The sequence below is a fragment of the Podarcis liolepis genome, assembly GCF_965112155.1.
Source record: "Podarcis liolepis genome assembly, chromosome: 6".
NCBI classification, from domain to species: domain Eukaryota; kingdom Metazoa; phylum Chordata; class Lepidosauria; order Squamata; family Lacertidae; genus Podarcis; species Podarcis liolepis.
In genome coordinates this window covers 63,543,355-63,560,772 of record NC_139559.1, presented here as the reverse complement: position 1 = coordinate 63,560,772, position 17,418 = coordinate 63,543,355, and the positions used below count along the sequence as shown (strand labels likewise).

Here is a 17,418-nt window from a genome sequence, read left to right as displayed (position 1 = left end):
TCAATGGCTGCACAGTATATTAGACTTTTTTCAAAAGGAAATAATGGAACTACATGTAGTATGTAGTTTTTCTCAGAATTCCTTCCAAATGCTTTCTGGATATATCAGTTATAAGATGTTTTATTCATTTACTTCTTATCACCATTTCAAACAATACCTCATATTCTTAATTCTTCATGCCTTGGAAACTGTGTCTCATGTCAATGAATTACTCTGCACATTTACCAATAATAAATGTTAATTGACAAACACTTCCTAACATAGAAAATATAAGTTATAGTTGGTCTCTGTTGGGGCTTTACGTATTTCAACCCGTTATCCAACACACTTGGAAACAAGTTAAATGTAAATTAACTGACTTACTTCCAAGTACATAGATTTAAGACATGGGGCACCAGAACAAAAGTAATTGTAGCTTATTTGTTAATCAATGGCTAAATTTTCTAAAAGAAATTCTTAATTATATCTGCCATGATCCAATAGTTCTGGTACATGAAGATGGTTCACACATGCATATCTGACTTTGTGCACACAAGGGCATGGACTGATTCATAACACAGCCACTGAAGATTGTGCTATTGAGTTCTGTAGAGTTTTGGAGTATCCCCATTAACTATAAGCCTGCCAAAGTCAATATTTCCAATACTTTTGCTTTGGAATTTGTCTTTAATATTTTTCCTATGCACTGTAAAGGCTAGCAAATAAAACGAATATTTAAATTATAAACTATTTTTGTGATTTCCTTTAAGCTTCATAAATTACCCACTACTAGAAGACCGAGATTATCATTTTTGCATTTTAAAAAAACAACAGTATATCAGGGAAGACCTTCTCCAATGCTCCCCAAAGCAACCCTAATTCTAACTCATTATGTATAAACTGTAACAAAATACATTTCATGGTTTAATAATTCAGAACACAAATCCAGGAATTATTACTGGATAACATATTAATCACTGCAAGCAGATTTTTTTTTTTGATATATAGAAATATAAAAACTAAAAGGCATTAATTGCAGAGAAATGCCAAACATACCCTGTCTAACCTTCTAGCTTCTATATGTCTAAGTAGCTGTTGTCTCCAGTCAGCGGGCATTTTACCACAGCTCTCATTTCCCTTCACAGGGGTAGGCCTTGTCTTTAAATCAGTGTTATCTGACGGCTTGTCACCATAGTTACCCAAGTTATAGTCTGATGGTATCTTTTCCAACAGAGCTGCCATTGTAGGCCTAGCTGAAACTGGCCTGGTTTGGGAGGTACCATAACTCTCTGTACTGTAGCTTCTTGCAGACAATGGCCTCCTTTGAGTAAGGTTTTTAACTGGAAAACTTCCAGATTGGGCTTTCACTTCTTGATATGAAGGGTGTTCATCTTCATACCTGCCATTTCTTTTGAGGAATTGGGATTCAGACACTTGCATGCTGCTTTGGCGTTCCATGGGTCCTCTATACTGGTGTCTGTTATACCTATCGCTCTGAGGCAGTTCGTGTGGTTCACTGACTCTTCTATACATTGACATATCTGTGGAACTGGCCAATGAATCTGCTCTTCTCAAAAACCCAGCCCTTGATCCCTGACTTGAGTACTGAGTGTTGACAGTCTCCTCATTAACAGAAGGCTGGGAGAATGAAAACATGTGCTCCATGGGTGGATACCCTCGGTAGGCTCTTGGGCTAACCAAATCCTTTGAGACAGTTTTAGTCTGCTGGGGAATGTACTCTGGAGTGTGTTGAAAAGGTGGCGGAATCCTCTTTTCGGCTTTCACTTCCACTGATCCTTGAGGATTAAAACTTTGGTCAAACTGGTACACTTTTTTAGTTACAGAAGGCTTTTGCTGCTGCTGCACCTTAACACTTCCATAGGTCAGCAACTCATCATCAAGCATTGGCACAGACTGGCTACGGGACATGCTAGACATTCCATGTTCTGGACCCATCATTTTATCTGGCCTCTCATGCATACCGGCATTGTCAGTAGTAGCTGCATAGTTCTCTAGTGGTATATTATAAACTTTATATGCGCCAATGTCTATCTCATCTATACTTTGTGACTTCTTAAACCTATTCGTTTTCAAGTCCCTCATCATTGGCGAAAGCCTCTCTGTGCTCTTGCTGATAGAAATGATGTTTTTAGAAGGATCCGGGCGACAGTGAATATGCGAAAACACATTACCAAGACTTCTGTTAGCATTTGACTCATGATACTCCCACGGTGTTCCTGGAGAAAAAGTGCTAGCTATTTCCGCGGAATCTTTAACAAGATCCTTCCTTTCAGGTAAAGGGCTGGTGGTAGGGGTGCTCTCCAGCTTAGAAGGAAAGGCTGTCCTATCTTCAAAAGGGCTAGGGGTTCTTGTCCAGTTCTGCCAAGGGTTTGATGGAGGCACTTCTGATTCAGGTGTATTTCTGAGAGTAGGCTGTTCAAGTTCTAGGGGGATACCAACTATCCTGTCTTGCCTAATTAAAGGCCTGCGTCCGTGAGCAGATGTGCTTCTCGATTTAGAGCTTAAGAGGGGGTTAGTGCTTGGATTCTCCACCGTGCTCTCTTCTGCTACAAATCCCGTGTTATCATAGTGAGAGCCATCATTCCAGCTGTCAGCAAAGGTGTCGCTCATTGGACGCCTCTCGTTATGTTGTTGTAAGTTTCCTGCTGGAGCAGACTCCCGTTGACTGAGCAATGGCTTTGTTTCAAGAGGTTGAGGAAAAGATTGGACAAGCCTGGAGAAAACAAGAAGAAAGACTGGTATTAGATAAGGAAGCTATCACAGCAGAATAAAATGCTAATAAATATCTTACTATTATTGCATGTTTTGTTTAACCCATGAATGAATGGAAGCTTTAGCTTGTTTGGAGTGGGAACAAAGAGAAAGCACACAAAAAGAGAAATATCACAATTTATATGTATATGAAAATGGCTTTGCATAAATCTAAAAATCTGCCTCCCAAAAAACCTCTGGTATAAAAATCTCTATGCTAGTGACAGATAATAAGCACATAACATTGAGCCTGCAAGCAAAGTGAAAGTCTCTTTGGAAACTGAGTCTGTATCTATGGTGGGACAAAGTTGCTTATATAGGATTCTGTATGCAATGGAGTAAATGTAGACAGCACAGAAAACCTTGATGACACGTAATCATTTTGTACCTCTTTCATATTCGTCAGCTGAAAAATGGGTAAGATGGGTGAACTGCTATTCAACTATTGTAATCTACTCTGAAAGTTTGCAGATAGACCTGAATTTTGGGTAGAAGTTGCAAGAGTAATTTCTACCCCTAAGGCATAATTCCTCTGGGCCTTGACATGGAAAAAGGTGCCCTTCCTCTTGCCTACAAACACGGGCCTTTCTGCAGAGGTGCCTAGTTGTGGGGGAGAACTTACTCTGCTCTGGATGCTCTGCTCTTCTCCCTCTCCTGCTGCTGAGGGGGCAGGGATGCTGCAACACTTACCTTTTTTTGCACAACGCTTCACTTATTTGCAGTAGTGCCAGTGTGATGTTGTTCCAAGTGCAGCAGGTTTTCTCCAACTGTATGCAATGCCAGACTTCTTAGAAGTCTTGTGTACACTTGTAGAATACCAGCTCCCAGCCTAGCAGTACTTCCTGAGACATGATGTCACATAGTCACAAAAGGTGTCCTAGGAAGCACTGCTAGTTCAAAGAAAAAACAAAGGCATCTCAATCATGCTGCTGCTCCTGCTAGTCTGGCCCTAGTGACGTTCCTGTCTGTTTTTGTTTTAATACGAGGGTTGATATCATCATCACCATCATCATCTTTTATTTAAGCTCTTTGTACTTTTGGCTGCCTGAGATGCCTTTATGGTCAGATCCAGTGTTTCAACTGGGGTCTACAAAGTAAACACACCTGTTACCCCACAAAGAATTATTCACTGCATCTTTAGCTGTAGTCTGCAAGGACCCCATTTTAACACGAGCGTTAGAAGACCCTGAAGATGCCTGTGAAGGTGAATAGTCTGAATAGGTGCCTGAAGAAACACTGTTATTCATGCAGTGAACTTTATCTGCTTCAGATTCATCTGTTGATTCTAAAACAAGCACAGAAAGAAATATGAAATTAATAGTTGAACAGAAGATTGAACACAGAGACATATATACAACAACTACTGTAATTAGCTTGGAAATTTCCACTTCTATATCATACAAATATAGCCAGCCATGAACTTATCCCTGGGATGTTCAAAGACACCTAAGACATTTGTACAGCAGTACCACCTCCCTTTCCCATCCATCTTCAGCCAAGATGCTGTATCATCTGACTGTATCAATCTACAATTATTGGTCGGTGTATTACTTTACTATTATCCTTATAAACATTGTGCCTTGTGAGATGGAACATTTTTTTTTTTTGTATTTTTAAAAGATCCATTTTCACCTTTCCTACACTTACGAACCAGACCAAACTGCTACTGTCTTGAATGCCCCACCCCCATGTTTTCCTACTGCTGAACATAATAATTAAGTATTTATTTTTAATGACATATATAGCCTTCTTTATACACTATATCCAACACTCAGGGCCAAACCAAATGTGACATGGGAGATTTCCCAATATTTATTAAAAAAAAACCAGGCACAGGGAGTTTTGTCATGGCAGCAGTGATTAGGAAGGATTTCATCACCTTCATACCCCTGCCCAATACTAGGGGTGGCCCAAGTGAGGCCCTGACCCACAGTCCAGATGGCCTGAGGGGCTTGTTCACTTAGTAGGCTGCTTACCTGCCCACCATTTGCTCATAATTCTTGCATAGAAGGAAGAGCCATTCATTTAAATGGGGTTTTATCCAAATTAAGAGGGCTTAGAACAACTGCTGCCTATATTACGTTCTAAGAGTACTGAAACTATTTTAGATTTCTTTTCTGTACATTACATACGCGCCAAGTTGACACAGGAGAAGAGAAGGCAGATAGGCAGTTTTAAGGGAGGAGGGAAAAGGCAACCACAGAGGGTTGTGGGGGGGGGGTGCAGGGGAGGGAGAAGAGAGTCAGTTCCCCAGGCACAGTCACAGAGTGGTGCATTAAAGTGGCAGAGAATGTGATACATGGGAGAAGAAAGTGATCAAAATGAAAAGGAAGATGAGAGGGAGACAAAAAAAAGCAATACCAGCCAGTGTAAGGAAATAGAAGCTGAGGCAAAAAGGAGGACGACAGAAATATTGCAATATGTGAATGTAAGCAGGCAGACAGAAAAGGTATGGGGTGGGACCAAGAATGGAAGGGAGCGTAGTTTGAGGAGGTAGGGGAGGGGACAAGCGGCCCAGTGGTACCCTGTGTCCAAGGCCTCCAGGAACCTGGGGCCTGACCTTTTCATACCATTTAAAGTTGCTATTAGTCTAAGGAAAAGGGGTAGGAGAGAAATATAGATAGCTGTGTATCTAAATCGACTGGTTTTGCATAATAAATATAATTTCCAATTTGATTCTTGCTAAGTGTAAAAATACAGTGTTGAGCGCATTTTTCTGCTGCATTTTTCATTGTTTGTCACATTCAATATCTATAAAGTGACTTAGTACCTTTTTTCTCTTTACCCAATAGGACAAGTTTAGGTTGGTACAATGGTGCTTCAGTCATGGAGGGACGAAGTTCCCCTATCCTCATATCATTCACAGCATGCACATATGGGTCCTGTAAAATGCAATAATATTGTGGAATATTATAAAAAGATAGCCCAGCAAGTGATACTTTAATAATGAAATTTTATCAGGAGCATGGAATTATAAAACTTCCAAGCACGAATGCTGACCAGGCAAATGTGACTTTAAATGTCATAGAATGCTGTTTTAAAAAGTACAATTGGTACTCATATTGACACTGCCTGCATAGGGTCAGTGGGTTGGGCTCTGGGCTCCACCTTGTGGATGAAGGCAGAAGAAACTCTCCAGGTGTGGCTCTTAAGCCTGTTTTGAAGACTCACCAAGCTTGGAATCACACACACTGAGTAGGGTAAAATAACAAATGGTGCCTACTTTCCTAATAATCTAGAAACACCACGGCCTGTGAGATGAGTTCTGCTTGAACTAGTAGGCCTGTCTGATCTTAGGTGGGAAGAAGCTTAACTCTGTGCTTTGTCCTCACAGCTATTTTGCCCTGGACAAATGTACTGTTGGTGGTAGAGTATTTTTTTTAAAAACCCCCGATCACTACCTGCTTTTCTTGATAGTTTTCTGCCACCTTACTCTGCTACCAATTTCAGGCCTCCCCTTCCCCTTTCATATCTGAAACAGTCCCGTGTGGTAGGCTTGGTAAAGTTAATATAGGCACATAAACAGCAGTTCTCTGGGGAGATTCAGGGGACCCAAAGCACACAGTATATCAGGTCTAAGAAATCCTGTGGCCATCCATGGATGGACCTATTACAGTCTGGTCTGTCCCAATTGTGCATGGGGAGGGAACTAAGGCTGCTCTGCCCTATTCCTGAGAAATGCCTAAAAATCCGCATGGAAATGCGCATTTTTAAAAAACAAAAAAGTTTTAAAAGTATTTTAGACTTTTAAAAATAAGGCATCTACCTGCCCACAGCCTGGAGCTGCTAGTGCAAGCGGCTTCTTGCCACTGCGTGCTTTGAATGCAAATACTGCAAGTTTACCTAAGAGTGGGAGGACTTGATGTTTACAGGCAGGAAGCCATGTTCTTCCTGTACAATTCCCCCTGAGATAGGGTGTCATCAGTTCTCATTGCTCCCAGGGGAATGTCCTGTATTTGCATTTAGAGTGCGCTGCAGCAAGGAGCACCAGACATTTGATTGATCTGACCTCAGCCTTGCCTGTTTGGGCCATGCCCCAGCCTTGGTACCTGACAATCAACAGCAGACCCTGCTGAGCCCTGACAATATCTGTGTCATGCAATGCTGGCAATATCCGTTTTGTTCTGTGTAGTATGAGAACTACATGATATTTGGCCCAATAAAAAAAAAAGAAAATCAGAAGGGCAGCACTGAAAGGTGAAGCAAATTATATCTAATAGGGGGGTAAGAGGGAAGGAAAGGGGTTATAGATCGGCCTACTTCTGCTTACACACAACCCTCTGAATAAAGAGATCTATATTGTACTGATCTTAAAATAAGCTCCCGTTTGTTTAAATAACACTGTCATGTTACCTCCACGGATATATCCTTTGCTGTCATTGGCCACTTGTGCTCATATTTGTCTTTCACAGCTTGTTCTGCACTGACGGTTGGTGTTGCATTCTCAGGCCTCATTCCATGGCTAGGTTTACCCACCAGATTTTGAACAGATTTCACCATATTCTTTAAATCTTCTGGGTATGGAGTTGGATAGCGCTTTAAGTTTATTTCAACCTGAGCAGTTGTTTAACAAAATAAATTAAAACCACAAATAGGAAACAAAAACCATTATTAAACTTCTAGTTTTGATTATCAAGGCTATACAAAACAGAAAACACAGAGACAGTGAATTTAGGCATTTGAGACAATGTTAACATAAAACTGTGCCTTTGAAATGCTAAAGCCTATGTCATTTACAACATGGTGAATGCAGAATAAAATCCATTGGTGACTGAATGTAATTTTCTTCCCACTTGCCTAGAACTGTATAATGCAATAATACTTGGACTGAAATTACACCTTGATATTCAGACTGCTAAATATCACTTTAATGGCTCAGGTAGAATCTAGAACTTCACTTGCATATGGGAAGTCATTCTGGATTTATAAAACAACACTGTGATAGCTTATTTGAAAAGACTGTGAGCAATCCAAAAAAGATTAGATGTTCCTAAATCCTTCTGAAATCAATAGGACTTGAGTATGTTTCAATTTTAATGGATTGCATTCAGTAAAAATTGAGGGGCCCCCACCTCATTTAATGGATGTGTGTTTGTACAAAAGTGTGATATAATTTTTACTACAAAGGAAAAAATTGCATGTAAAGCCAAGGTTCAAATGCAGACACAAGTTAATAGGCAACCATTCAAAAAGCTTGACTGATGTGAAGAGAACAAACTATGGTAGCAACTTGCACTGAGCGTTGAAATATAATAAAGTATGCATTACAGACAAGCACATCCAAACATGGATCTCAATAGCAAATGTGAAATATTATGTTACAAGGAAATGTACAGCTCCAGTAAGAAAACTAACTAAGTGATGTGTGGAATAAAGTACTGCTATTGTTCTAATTGCCTTACAGTTGAAAGAATGTAATTGCTGCTGGTCTAACTTAATCACTTGCTTTTCTACATGACCTGGGCCATGGCATACGTAAGATTTACACATAACCTTAACAATAACTGGGATGTAAATCAAATACTACATGCACTGCAAAGGTTGCTAAGAATACAGTGTAGCTAATGAACTATGTAAGGAAATTTGAGTAAAGTTAGTTTATCTTAGGTAAATATTAACTTTCACTATTAAACATACTCGCGGATGTGCTAGATAGAATTAGGGTGAAGAAAATCCCATAGTTGATATTAAAAATGATAATTACCAATGAAGTCTAGACTCCCTTTCTATTCATGGTCTTTTATGTTTCACATTTAAAGTTACCTCAGAAGTAGCATGCCGCTGGGGATAAAAACCTTCCAAAGTGCAATATTCCTGGATAGAAGAATTTCTTTTTTAATTTCTACTGTCAAATTCATTTCAGCAAACAATGATACACTTGACCAAAATCAAATTTCACAAGACTCATCAGAATAAAGTTATTATGAATATTAAGAACTATTACCAAATGTATAATTTTAAATAACATAAAATTACAAACCAAATCCTATGAAACTTAGATGAATATCAACCAACCAATCACAGGGCACACATTTCATTGAAACTGTGCCCTTAATATTAAGGATTATTTCACCACTCTGGAAATGTCTTCATATCAGCCAAACAGACAGGTGCCTGCAGTTGATATTGCAATGCACAGATAGCCACGATGTCAAAGAAATTTTGTATGCGCTTTAAACACTGTGAGTCCCAATATTACTTGCATGTTTACTGGATAAACATATGAGAATCATCTCCAAACACCCAGGTATTGAACTGATCTGTAACCATTTGATTATGTTTTAAGATAGAATAAATATAATTAATATAAGCAGAATAATGTAACAGAAACATTTAACATGATTTCTTTTAAATATGTTTAGTACTGTAAAGGTCTAGCACCAGTGTGACTTTTAAAAATCTATTTAATACATTAAAATTGGCGTTACACTGATATTATTGACAGCACTCCTGTGGATTTTCATCTTTATTTTGGAGGGAAAGTGGGTATTGTATATGCACCTGTGCGTACGTATGTACATTTGTGTGTGTGTATATGTATATATGTGTGTGTGTGTGTGTGTGTGTGTGTGTGTAAGAGAGAGAGAGTGTGTGAAAGAAAGAAAGAGAGAGAGAGAGAGAGAGAGAGAGAGAGAGAGAAAGAAAGAAAGAAAGAAAGAAAGAAAGAAAGAAAGAAAGAAAGAAAGAAAGAAGCAAGCCCAGATCCTGCCTATAGCTACCACTTTCAGGCCCACTTATTACTGCTACGCATTCCCTGACCACTGCCACATGCAACTCTTGAGTGCAAAATATTATCTAGCCCAACGCAGGCAAATAGATCACTTTTCTAGTTTGTGAATTAACAAAAAATGATAAAATTAATCTTTTTACCACCATTCAGAAACACGCTTATCTTTATCCTATGAATCAAAAAACTGTGATGAGCTGAACATAAGTTCACCTGTCTAGCATGACATCAAAAGTTTTGAAACCCAGTTTATATTATTTTTAAGCAAAAGGATACCTGGTGAAATTGCCCACTGCAGCTACCTGGACCCTTGACACGAAAGCCCCTTGGGAAGGTCAAGAGCCCTCCTGCACTGTGTGTTGCAGGAGACTACAGTAGAAGTGGGGAAACACACCAAATCAGGCAGAGGAATCTTGCGTGCTGTTGGTACAAGATTCTTCTTCCTGGTTTTGTGTGATTTCCCCCTACTACTATAGCCCCACATGATACAGACCACACCGCTCAGGACCTACTAGAGAAACACTGTGAAGGAGTACAGGGCTGCAGTAAAGAGCCATTGTATGAGCTGTTTTCTGCTCACTCAGCATTAGACAGAACCATATTTTTATATACAGGATTCTTTTTTTAATTGTTTACTAATATGAAAACGGAAGCTGAAATCAACAAAGCCATTAAAAAGCATTATTTACTGACATTTATACATATGTCATTTAATTGTACAGTCTCATTGTACAAGGTTCAAACCTTTCAGGCATAAAGGCAACATTACTGGAAATGACTGTGTTTTGATTTTCAATTATATAACATTAGAAGTATAGGAAATGTTGATTGTCATGTGAAGATCTATGGGAAGTGAAATAACGCAGGCTATGGCTTAACATGGAACTACTTAGCCTCTTCACTGCTTTAAAACATCTTTTGCCAATCTCCTGTACAAAAATGTACTCTTAGTACCCTCATAAGTGTGTGTGTCCTAGAGAGCCACCAATACAGTTTTCGTGTTGCTTTCTATTTGCTAAAAAAAGTTTTATATATGTTACTTTTTAAAGGGATATCCACAAAAAGTCAGATACAATGGATTAATATCCTACTGCGTCCATACATACATTGCTCATTTTTGCGACAGTATGCTTTTTGATCCAGCAGAAGCTCATGTTAGTGGAAAGTGGTAAAGGCGATTTTAGCTCATTCCCTTCTCTGTGCAGCTCCCCCAAATTTGTTCAACAGGAAATCCTTTGGAACAGTTATGTAAGAAGTTAAGGGGACTGCAGAAGAAAGGGGGAGTCTATGGAAAACACTTCCTTCCCTTTGGCTCACAGACACCTCCACTGGATCAAAGAACCTTCTTTCAGCAGAGTGACGCCGCTGGATACAACCCAATCTTACTTTTCATTTTAATAAAGTATTATTTTTGTTTGAGGATTATATGAAGAGTAAGGCAGTTTCCCCCCTCTCAGATATCTGTAGGATAAAAGAGGGAAATAGAGTAAGACCTCAAGAAAGACAGGTCTGATTTTTCTTTATTCCTGGCAACTGACGTCAATTTCAAGTCTTGTTCCAAAAACAAATGATTTGACTGATAGATGTGACTCTTGACCTCGGTTAATCTCATTTTAAAGTAAAACATATTTGCCCCAAAACAGCAAGGCAATGCTTTTACAAAACACCTGCTGGAAGTAGTTGGTTTTGACACACATCAGGGGCACTTGCTTGCTAGAATATAATCATCATGTCAAGGCCAACCCCCATTCTGAATGAGGAGCAGATTGGGCATATTTTTAATATAAAGATCAGAAAATAATTTCTGTATTATAGAATATTGTGTAAAATGCATGCTATATGGGCTGTCTTTGTAGGCTGGAAACCTAAGTAATACTTTTAGTGAACACTGAAGATACTATTGAAAAGATAGAGCTGAATGCCCACTAAGTGGTCTTCATGTTTGTTATATTATGGGCTTATGAATCCTTTCATTGGTTTTGAAAGAACAAATGCATATGAACACTGAGACTGCGAAGTTTTTTTGTGCAGGAGACAGAAATTCAAGAAAGAACATCTCTTGTACTAAGGTGACAATTTCAGCTGTCACTGAAATGTAATATTCAAGGTGTTGAAATTTTGGTGGCTGTGGAATGATTACTTGGGACTAAATATAGCAATCTGGTGAGCCATTTTTATATAGCAATCCGATCAGCCATTTTTGTGTCTTATAAAGTCTTTTGTGCCTTGTTTAAACTTCTGAAAGAAGATATTTACGTCAGGACTTGTTAATTAACTTGACTCCTACAATATTTCCCCCCTGTGCAACTGCCATTTCACATTACACTTGGCTTTTATAAAGGAATCTAACCTATTTCCCTCCCTCAATTTTATACAGAACAGAAATATCTGCTTAAAAGGCTGTTTTTTCATCTGATGTGACAGTTCTGAGTTAGCGAATTAGAAATGGTCTTTGTGAGCCTAAGCCATCAGTTTCTATTGATCACACATTGTTATCCTTCTGGTAATTGTGTCTCATAAACAGCACAGCAAGATTCACTTCTATCAGTTTCATTTCTGTTCTGCAAAACAAGATTTGCAGTGAGGCAATATCTAATTCTTAGTCTCTCTATATATTTGTAAAAGTGCCAATCCCTTTAGTTCTAAATGCCACATGCTTTAAGGGGACATTATGGCAAATATCAAGAGAAGTAAGGACATCAAGAAAATATGCGTATCAGCAGGTTGACTTTTAAAGGCAAGAGCAAACTTCTGGACTGCACTTAAATGAGGCAGCCCATCAAGGAGGACTTTCTAATTGACAACTGTGGAATATGAGATTTTAACAGTGCATCTGGAAATTTCATGTACCCTAGCCAGCAATTGAAGGTCCATTCATGGTAGTAGGAAACACAGTCAAATCCTTAAAGAGATTTGGAGTGCAATCCATTGCATGTCGAAGTAAGCACCACTGAGTTCAATGGGACTTATTTTCAGATAGGTGAGTATAGGATTGCAGCCTTACTCATGTCTAGATTGGTTAAACACACACTTAACAACCACCTACTTATTTACTACAAAAAAACCCAAGGATGGTAATCCTAGTTACCTTAACTTTTCCTGCATTTTCCTCCTCTTCTTTTTTTTCTTCGAATTCAAAGGCAACAGTCATACGTTGCTGTCTTTGCTCCTCCCATAGAGTAGGATTAAAACTATCGCTGTCAGACTGGAAATCTAATTAGAGTAGAAATTAACGTCATAATCAAAAGATACCTAGTAATAAAACTTTACGCACAATATCAACTTAAACAACCAAATAACATCTGTGGGTGCAAATAGTCAAAAGCATGTAGGCCTCAAGTTAGCCCAGTATGAGCATGCTTGGGGCTGCGAGCTAAGGTCACTCTTGATTTTTGTCCATGCAAGCATACATCCTTTCCCAGCTACCAACTTGCCTAAAGTTCAGCAAATTCATTTGATATGATGTTCCAGCAATCCAGAGCCAGTTTCTAACTTCTAACCACAATGGTTTACAGAAGAAATGAAACTTTGATTGATTACCAAGAATTATTGGCCTTTTCTTTACCATTTTTTTTAAAGCTAGCCCACCAGAAGACCACCACCCATTTTCTGTCACAGGCTTGTTGTATGGCATGGGGTATATCACACTGGTACACTTTCAAACAAAGGGCCAGCAGAAACAAAACAACAGTCCAGTAGTACTTTAAAGGCTAGCAAATGTATTATTACTTTCATGGATTACCAAATAATGATGAAACTGACATGAAAACTTGTGCCATAATAAATGTGTTAAGTCTTCAAGGGGCTAGTACTGTTCTTTTTGTTGAACTATGATCAAAGCAACCATGTCGTTGTGAGGATAAAAAGACTGTAAAACAAATTTAAAATGCTATTTAAAAAGTAGGACGTTGCAGATGTTACCCTCACTACAACCCTGTGAGGTGGGTTAGGCTGAGATACAGTGGCTGGCCCAAGGTCACACAGTGAGTTTTGTGGCTGAATTTAACCCTGGTCTCCCAGGTCCTAGTCTACTTAATATCCCTTTACCTTATTTCACATTCTGGTGGGAAAAGATGTAGAAGTTAATAAACTGGGGAAGGGGAACAATCTTTTCCCACGGTCTGTAAATATATTATTAACAGTCCCTTTTCATGGGAGGATAGGGAGACAACCAGAACGGGTGGGGACCACACAACCTATCTTTAAGAAGAAAGCAACTGTGACAGCAGGGATGCCTTCTGACACTTTTCAATTGTATTAGGTGCTGTTTGTAAAACTGTAATGCCTAAGTATCCACAGCAAGGGAGGAGGTTGGTGAGAAATCCAGAATAACTTGGCCACAGTCCAGTGACCACTCATTGGCCATGCCCCCATGAACTCCTAGCAGCCCTGCCAAATCAGGCACTAGATTTCATTGCTATGGTTAATAAAAAATGAAAGTTAAAAGTGGGGGAGTGGTTTGTATTGTAAAACAACAGCTAACTATAGAATAATTGTTTAGGATACTTAAGTCAACATTAATTATTTACTGAATAGCTTTCCTTTTTTTTAATAAGTACCTTCATCACCACGAGGTTGCTGAGGAAACATGTAGTTGGTCAGCACTCTTTGCTTTGTTTCTGGATGTGCCTCAGTCTGAAGAGGGATAAGGGCCTTGGACTGCAAATTCAAAGCAAACAACATTACAATAACTCCAAAATGATGGCATCTAAAATTATTAAGCACACTAACAAATAGTGTCCCATTACAATGAGCATTGTAATTAACATTCTTGATCAAAACAATACTAACTACATAATTTCTAGGTATTAAATTGCATTGTAATGATTCGGAAATGGCAGCTCCAACCAACAGATGGCGCTGTGTTGTTTTCTTATTACTTAGATACTGTTTTATATGCTACCACCCTTTTGTCCTAAAGAAGAAATTGTGGTATCCTTAAAACTAAGAGTATGACCCAGAAGCCTGTATACTGATTATCTGTTTTACATTTACATAAACATTGTCCTTCCTGTAACATCTCTACAATGCCACAGTTCTATCATAGACAGAAGACTCCATCCTCCTTTTATACGACAAAGATGGAGAATTGGATCCAGCTAGTGGGGCAGAACCTTACTTTGCCCAACCTTCTATGGGCCAAGTCTGACAGGTGGACAGGACTGTCAACCTCTGAACCACCTGGTGTCAGAATGAAATCAAACTCTGCAGGGAAAAGCATAGTACTTTGCAAGCCTTGATACTCTACTGATTTTGCCGCTTACAACGTATAGGGCTTTGTTGGTACTGGTGATCAGCTGAGAGCCACTGCCTGCAAAATCCCTTTCGGCCCAGGCATATCTTTAACTACCAATACCCCACATTGTATGTGATGGCAGGTGGGTATGGCTAGACCAAAATTAGGCCTGTGGATCAGAGGTTCCCCATCACCGACAGATGGTTAGACTCAACAGGTCTTGGGCTTAAGCACCCTCCCTTGTGAAACACCCATCACATTGTACAGAAGGAAATAAATACATAAAAAGGTTGCTATTTAAACTAGTAAATTCTTGCCGTCCAACATCTCACTGCTTCCCCATGTCACTGCACTCTGCCTAACAGTAGGGCTAGCCCTGCTTGGTGCTCTAAAATATTTGGGGGTTTGCTGGGAGATCTGATGATACGGATGAACTTGAAGGAAGCAGAACTTGAGATGCTATGAACAATTTTGCATTATACTCATAATTTTTATTCCCCCGCCCCCGCCAGAAAGCATCATCTGGTTTAACAGGTTTAAACACTTTTATGTTCACCATAAATATTTTATCAATACAAATACAGCTGAGCTTGCTGCCCTGTTATTTAGCTGTTAAAATGAGAATAGACATTAAAATCTGTACCTGGTTGTCTGAAAGCCATAAAGCTGCAAGATCTTTAAGTTTTGTAAAAGTGATAGGCAAATTTTTCAATCTGTAAAAATAACAAAATTGGTACAACTTGAGTATTTACTTAAACATTGTCAAGATATTTATGCAGCATTTTAACAGTCAGATGACGGCAATTTCAACTTTGGTCATCCTCTTGCATTGCTTTTAAAAGACATCTTTATGGAAATGCTTGGTTCTTTTTCAAAGAATATTTTCCCAGTTAAAAATGTATACATAATTTAATTTCCTAAATACTCAGAGAAGATTGTCTTACACACACACACACACACACACACACACACACTACCTAATCTATTGTTATGTGTTAAGTTTTTAGCTAAGGCAGTATTCCAAAACCAAGAACACCATTGCTGCAAGGAAACCCTGCAAATGTCTTCCAGCTGCTAAATGTCTCACTTTTGACTGCTACCAGAATAAAATCCTTATGAATCACTTTCACGCTAGCATGCATTGACAAAAGAATTAATAAAGGCTTATGCTTTTTTTAGGAATAGCTTTCATTGTTACACTGGATATGTGCTCAAACATGAGGGCAAGCTTAGCAGTCTCCTATGAAAGTGCCCTCTCACCGCAGGGCAAGTATCTTTAAATCTGTGACACTGGGATTAACGCTTTTCCCTTGTGTCCATCATAAATCTCATTCTGACACCCTCCCTAGCCTCTTCTCTAACAACATGCAGAAATAGGGCAGTTTGGAACCTGCTGTCCTTTATATCTGTTCCACCAGAAACGCTTTATACTTCAGAGCTCTGCTTCCATTTTCTCCAGTTGTGGTGCACATTGTCCTGACACACCAGCTTCTTGGAAACTGTATTTCTGGCATAACCCTTGAGCTGGGATGTCAGTAGAGAATAGGCACCACAAAATATTCTTAACTGACTCCCTCTTTATGTATCTACTCACGCAGTTGCATACCTTCCTGTTAACCATGCACTACAGCAGACGTCAAGGGAACAGAAAGACAGTTGCTTTATGAAGCGAACAATAAACAGGGCTAGTTCTGAGTCCAGCTTACATAGAACTGAACAGGTAGAGAGCTAAAAACACACACAAACATACCATAAATCCTACTCGCTGAATCACAGGAGGAGCAAATGTTGCAGCCAGTTACATTTTAACCCTTTACATTCCATACAACACAGGCCCCATCCAAGTACCAGAATGTTTGATTTCAAGACCCTGTAACCCTATTAGGGCGCTACATTTACAAACATGGTTCATGCTAAATGAAAATTAAATCACAATATCAGTATGCTGATTCTGTGAAATTATTTCCACTTTTGTGTTTTAAATGACTGCATGTGGGGAAAAACAAGTGCTATATAGAAAAGTCTAATTAGTTCCAACAAGAAGAACAGGGATGTTTAAATTAGTTGAAGTTGAATTTTTTTTGCTACCCTTTTGAGTTAAATGAATCATAGGATTTCTGCTTTAATTACTGCAGCCTCCAGAAAATGTCAGTTGATGACATATTATTCATAAAATGACCTGAAATATTTAAGCAAAAAAAGAGACTATCTGCAACATTTATCAAATGTTTGCATTCTTCTTTATGAATTAAATGTAATTCTCATTCAGAGGAGAAGGTCATCCTGTTCTACGAGTTGGACACCAGAGGTTTGTAGAACCTCCACTGGGAGGAACCCAGTTTTAGCTCTGCCTTCCTCCTTTGATGAAGTAGCCTCTTGCGGCTTTCTAAACAAGAAACGTTTTTGACATTTCTCTTTTCTCTCTACGCTACATGGTTTAGAACAACTGTGTCCTTGTTCCTTCTCCTTTTTAATTATATCCATTAGTTTGTAAACCTGTGGAAGGTATTGTGCTATTTAATAAACTTTGTGCAGCACCTAAATAACATTATGCCAACAATAATGTGCTACTGGAAGGAATTTTTTTATTATGCCAACAATAATGTCATTGATGTTGTTCAGCTAATGAAAAAGAGAAATGCTTCCTTGAGAAAAGCTGCCTGGATCCCATGAAACAAATTAACATATCTGCACATATGTTGTT

At 38.9% G+C, this 17,418-nt stretch overlaps 1 protein-coding gene across 19 annotated transcripts in view; it reads right to left on the bottom strand.

Annotated features, from left to right (window-relative positions):
* The window catches only part of LRRC7 (leucine rich repeat containing 7), a 197,191-nt gene that overhangs the window by 50,937 nt on the left and 128,836 nt on the right, over nucleotides 1-17,418 (bottom strand). For 12 of the 19 annotated variants that reach the window (XM_083510425.1, XM_083510414.1, XM_083510415.1 and 9 more), the window contains 8 exons: nucleotides 15,358-15,427; nucleotides 14,038-14,137; nucleotides 12,567-12,691; nucleotides 8,515-8,565; nucleotides 7,105-7,305; nucleotides 5,522-5,633; nucleotides 3,856-4,036; nucleotides 1,036-2,713 (listed from right to left, as the gene is read on the bottom strand). In XM_083510425.1, coding sequence (XP_083366551.1) covers nucleotides 1,036-2,713; nucleotides 3,856-4,036; nucleotides 5,522-5,633; nucleotides 7,105-7,305; nucleotides 8,515-8,565; nucleotides 12,567-12,691; nucleotides 14,038-14,137; nucleotides 15,358-15,427 — 2,518 coding nt within the window. Of the gene's footprint in view, nucleotides 1-1,035; nucleotides 2,714-3,855; nucleotides 4,037-5,521; nucleotides 5,634-7,104; nucleotides 7,306-8,455; nucleotides 8,566-12,566; nucleotides 12,692-14,037; nucleotides 14,138-15,357; nucleotides 15,428-17,418 lie in introns of those variants that run through there. The other 7 variants (XM_083510430.1, XM_083510426.1, XM_083510416.1 and 4 more) reach the window with 3 other exon arrangements.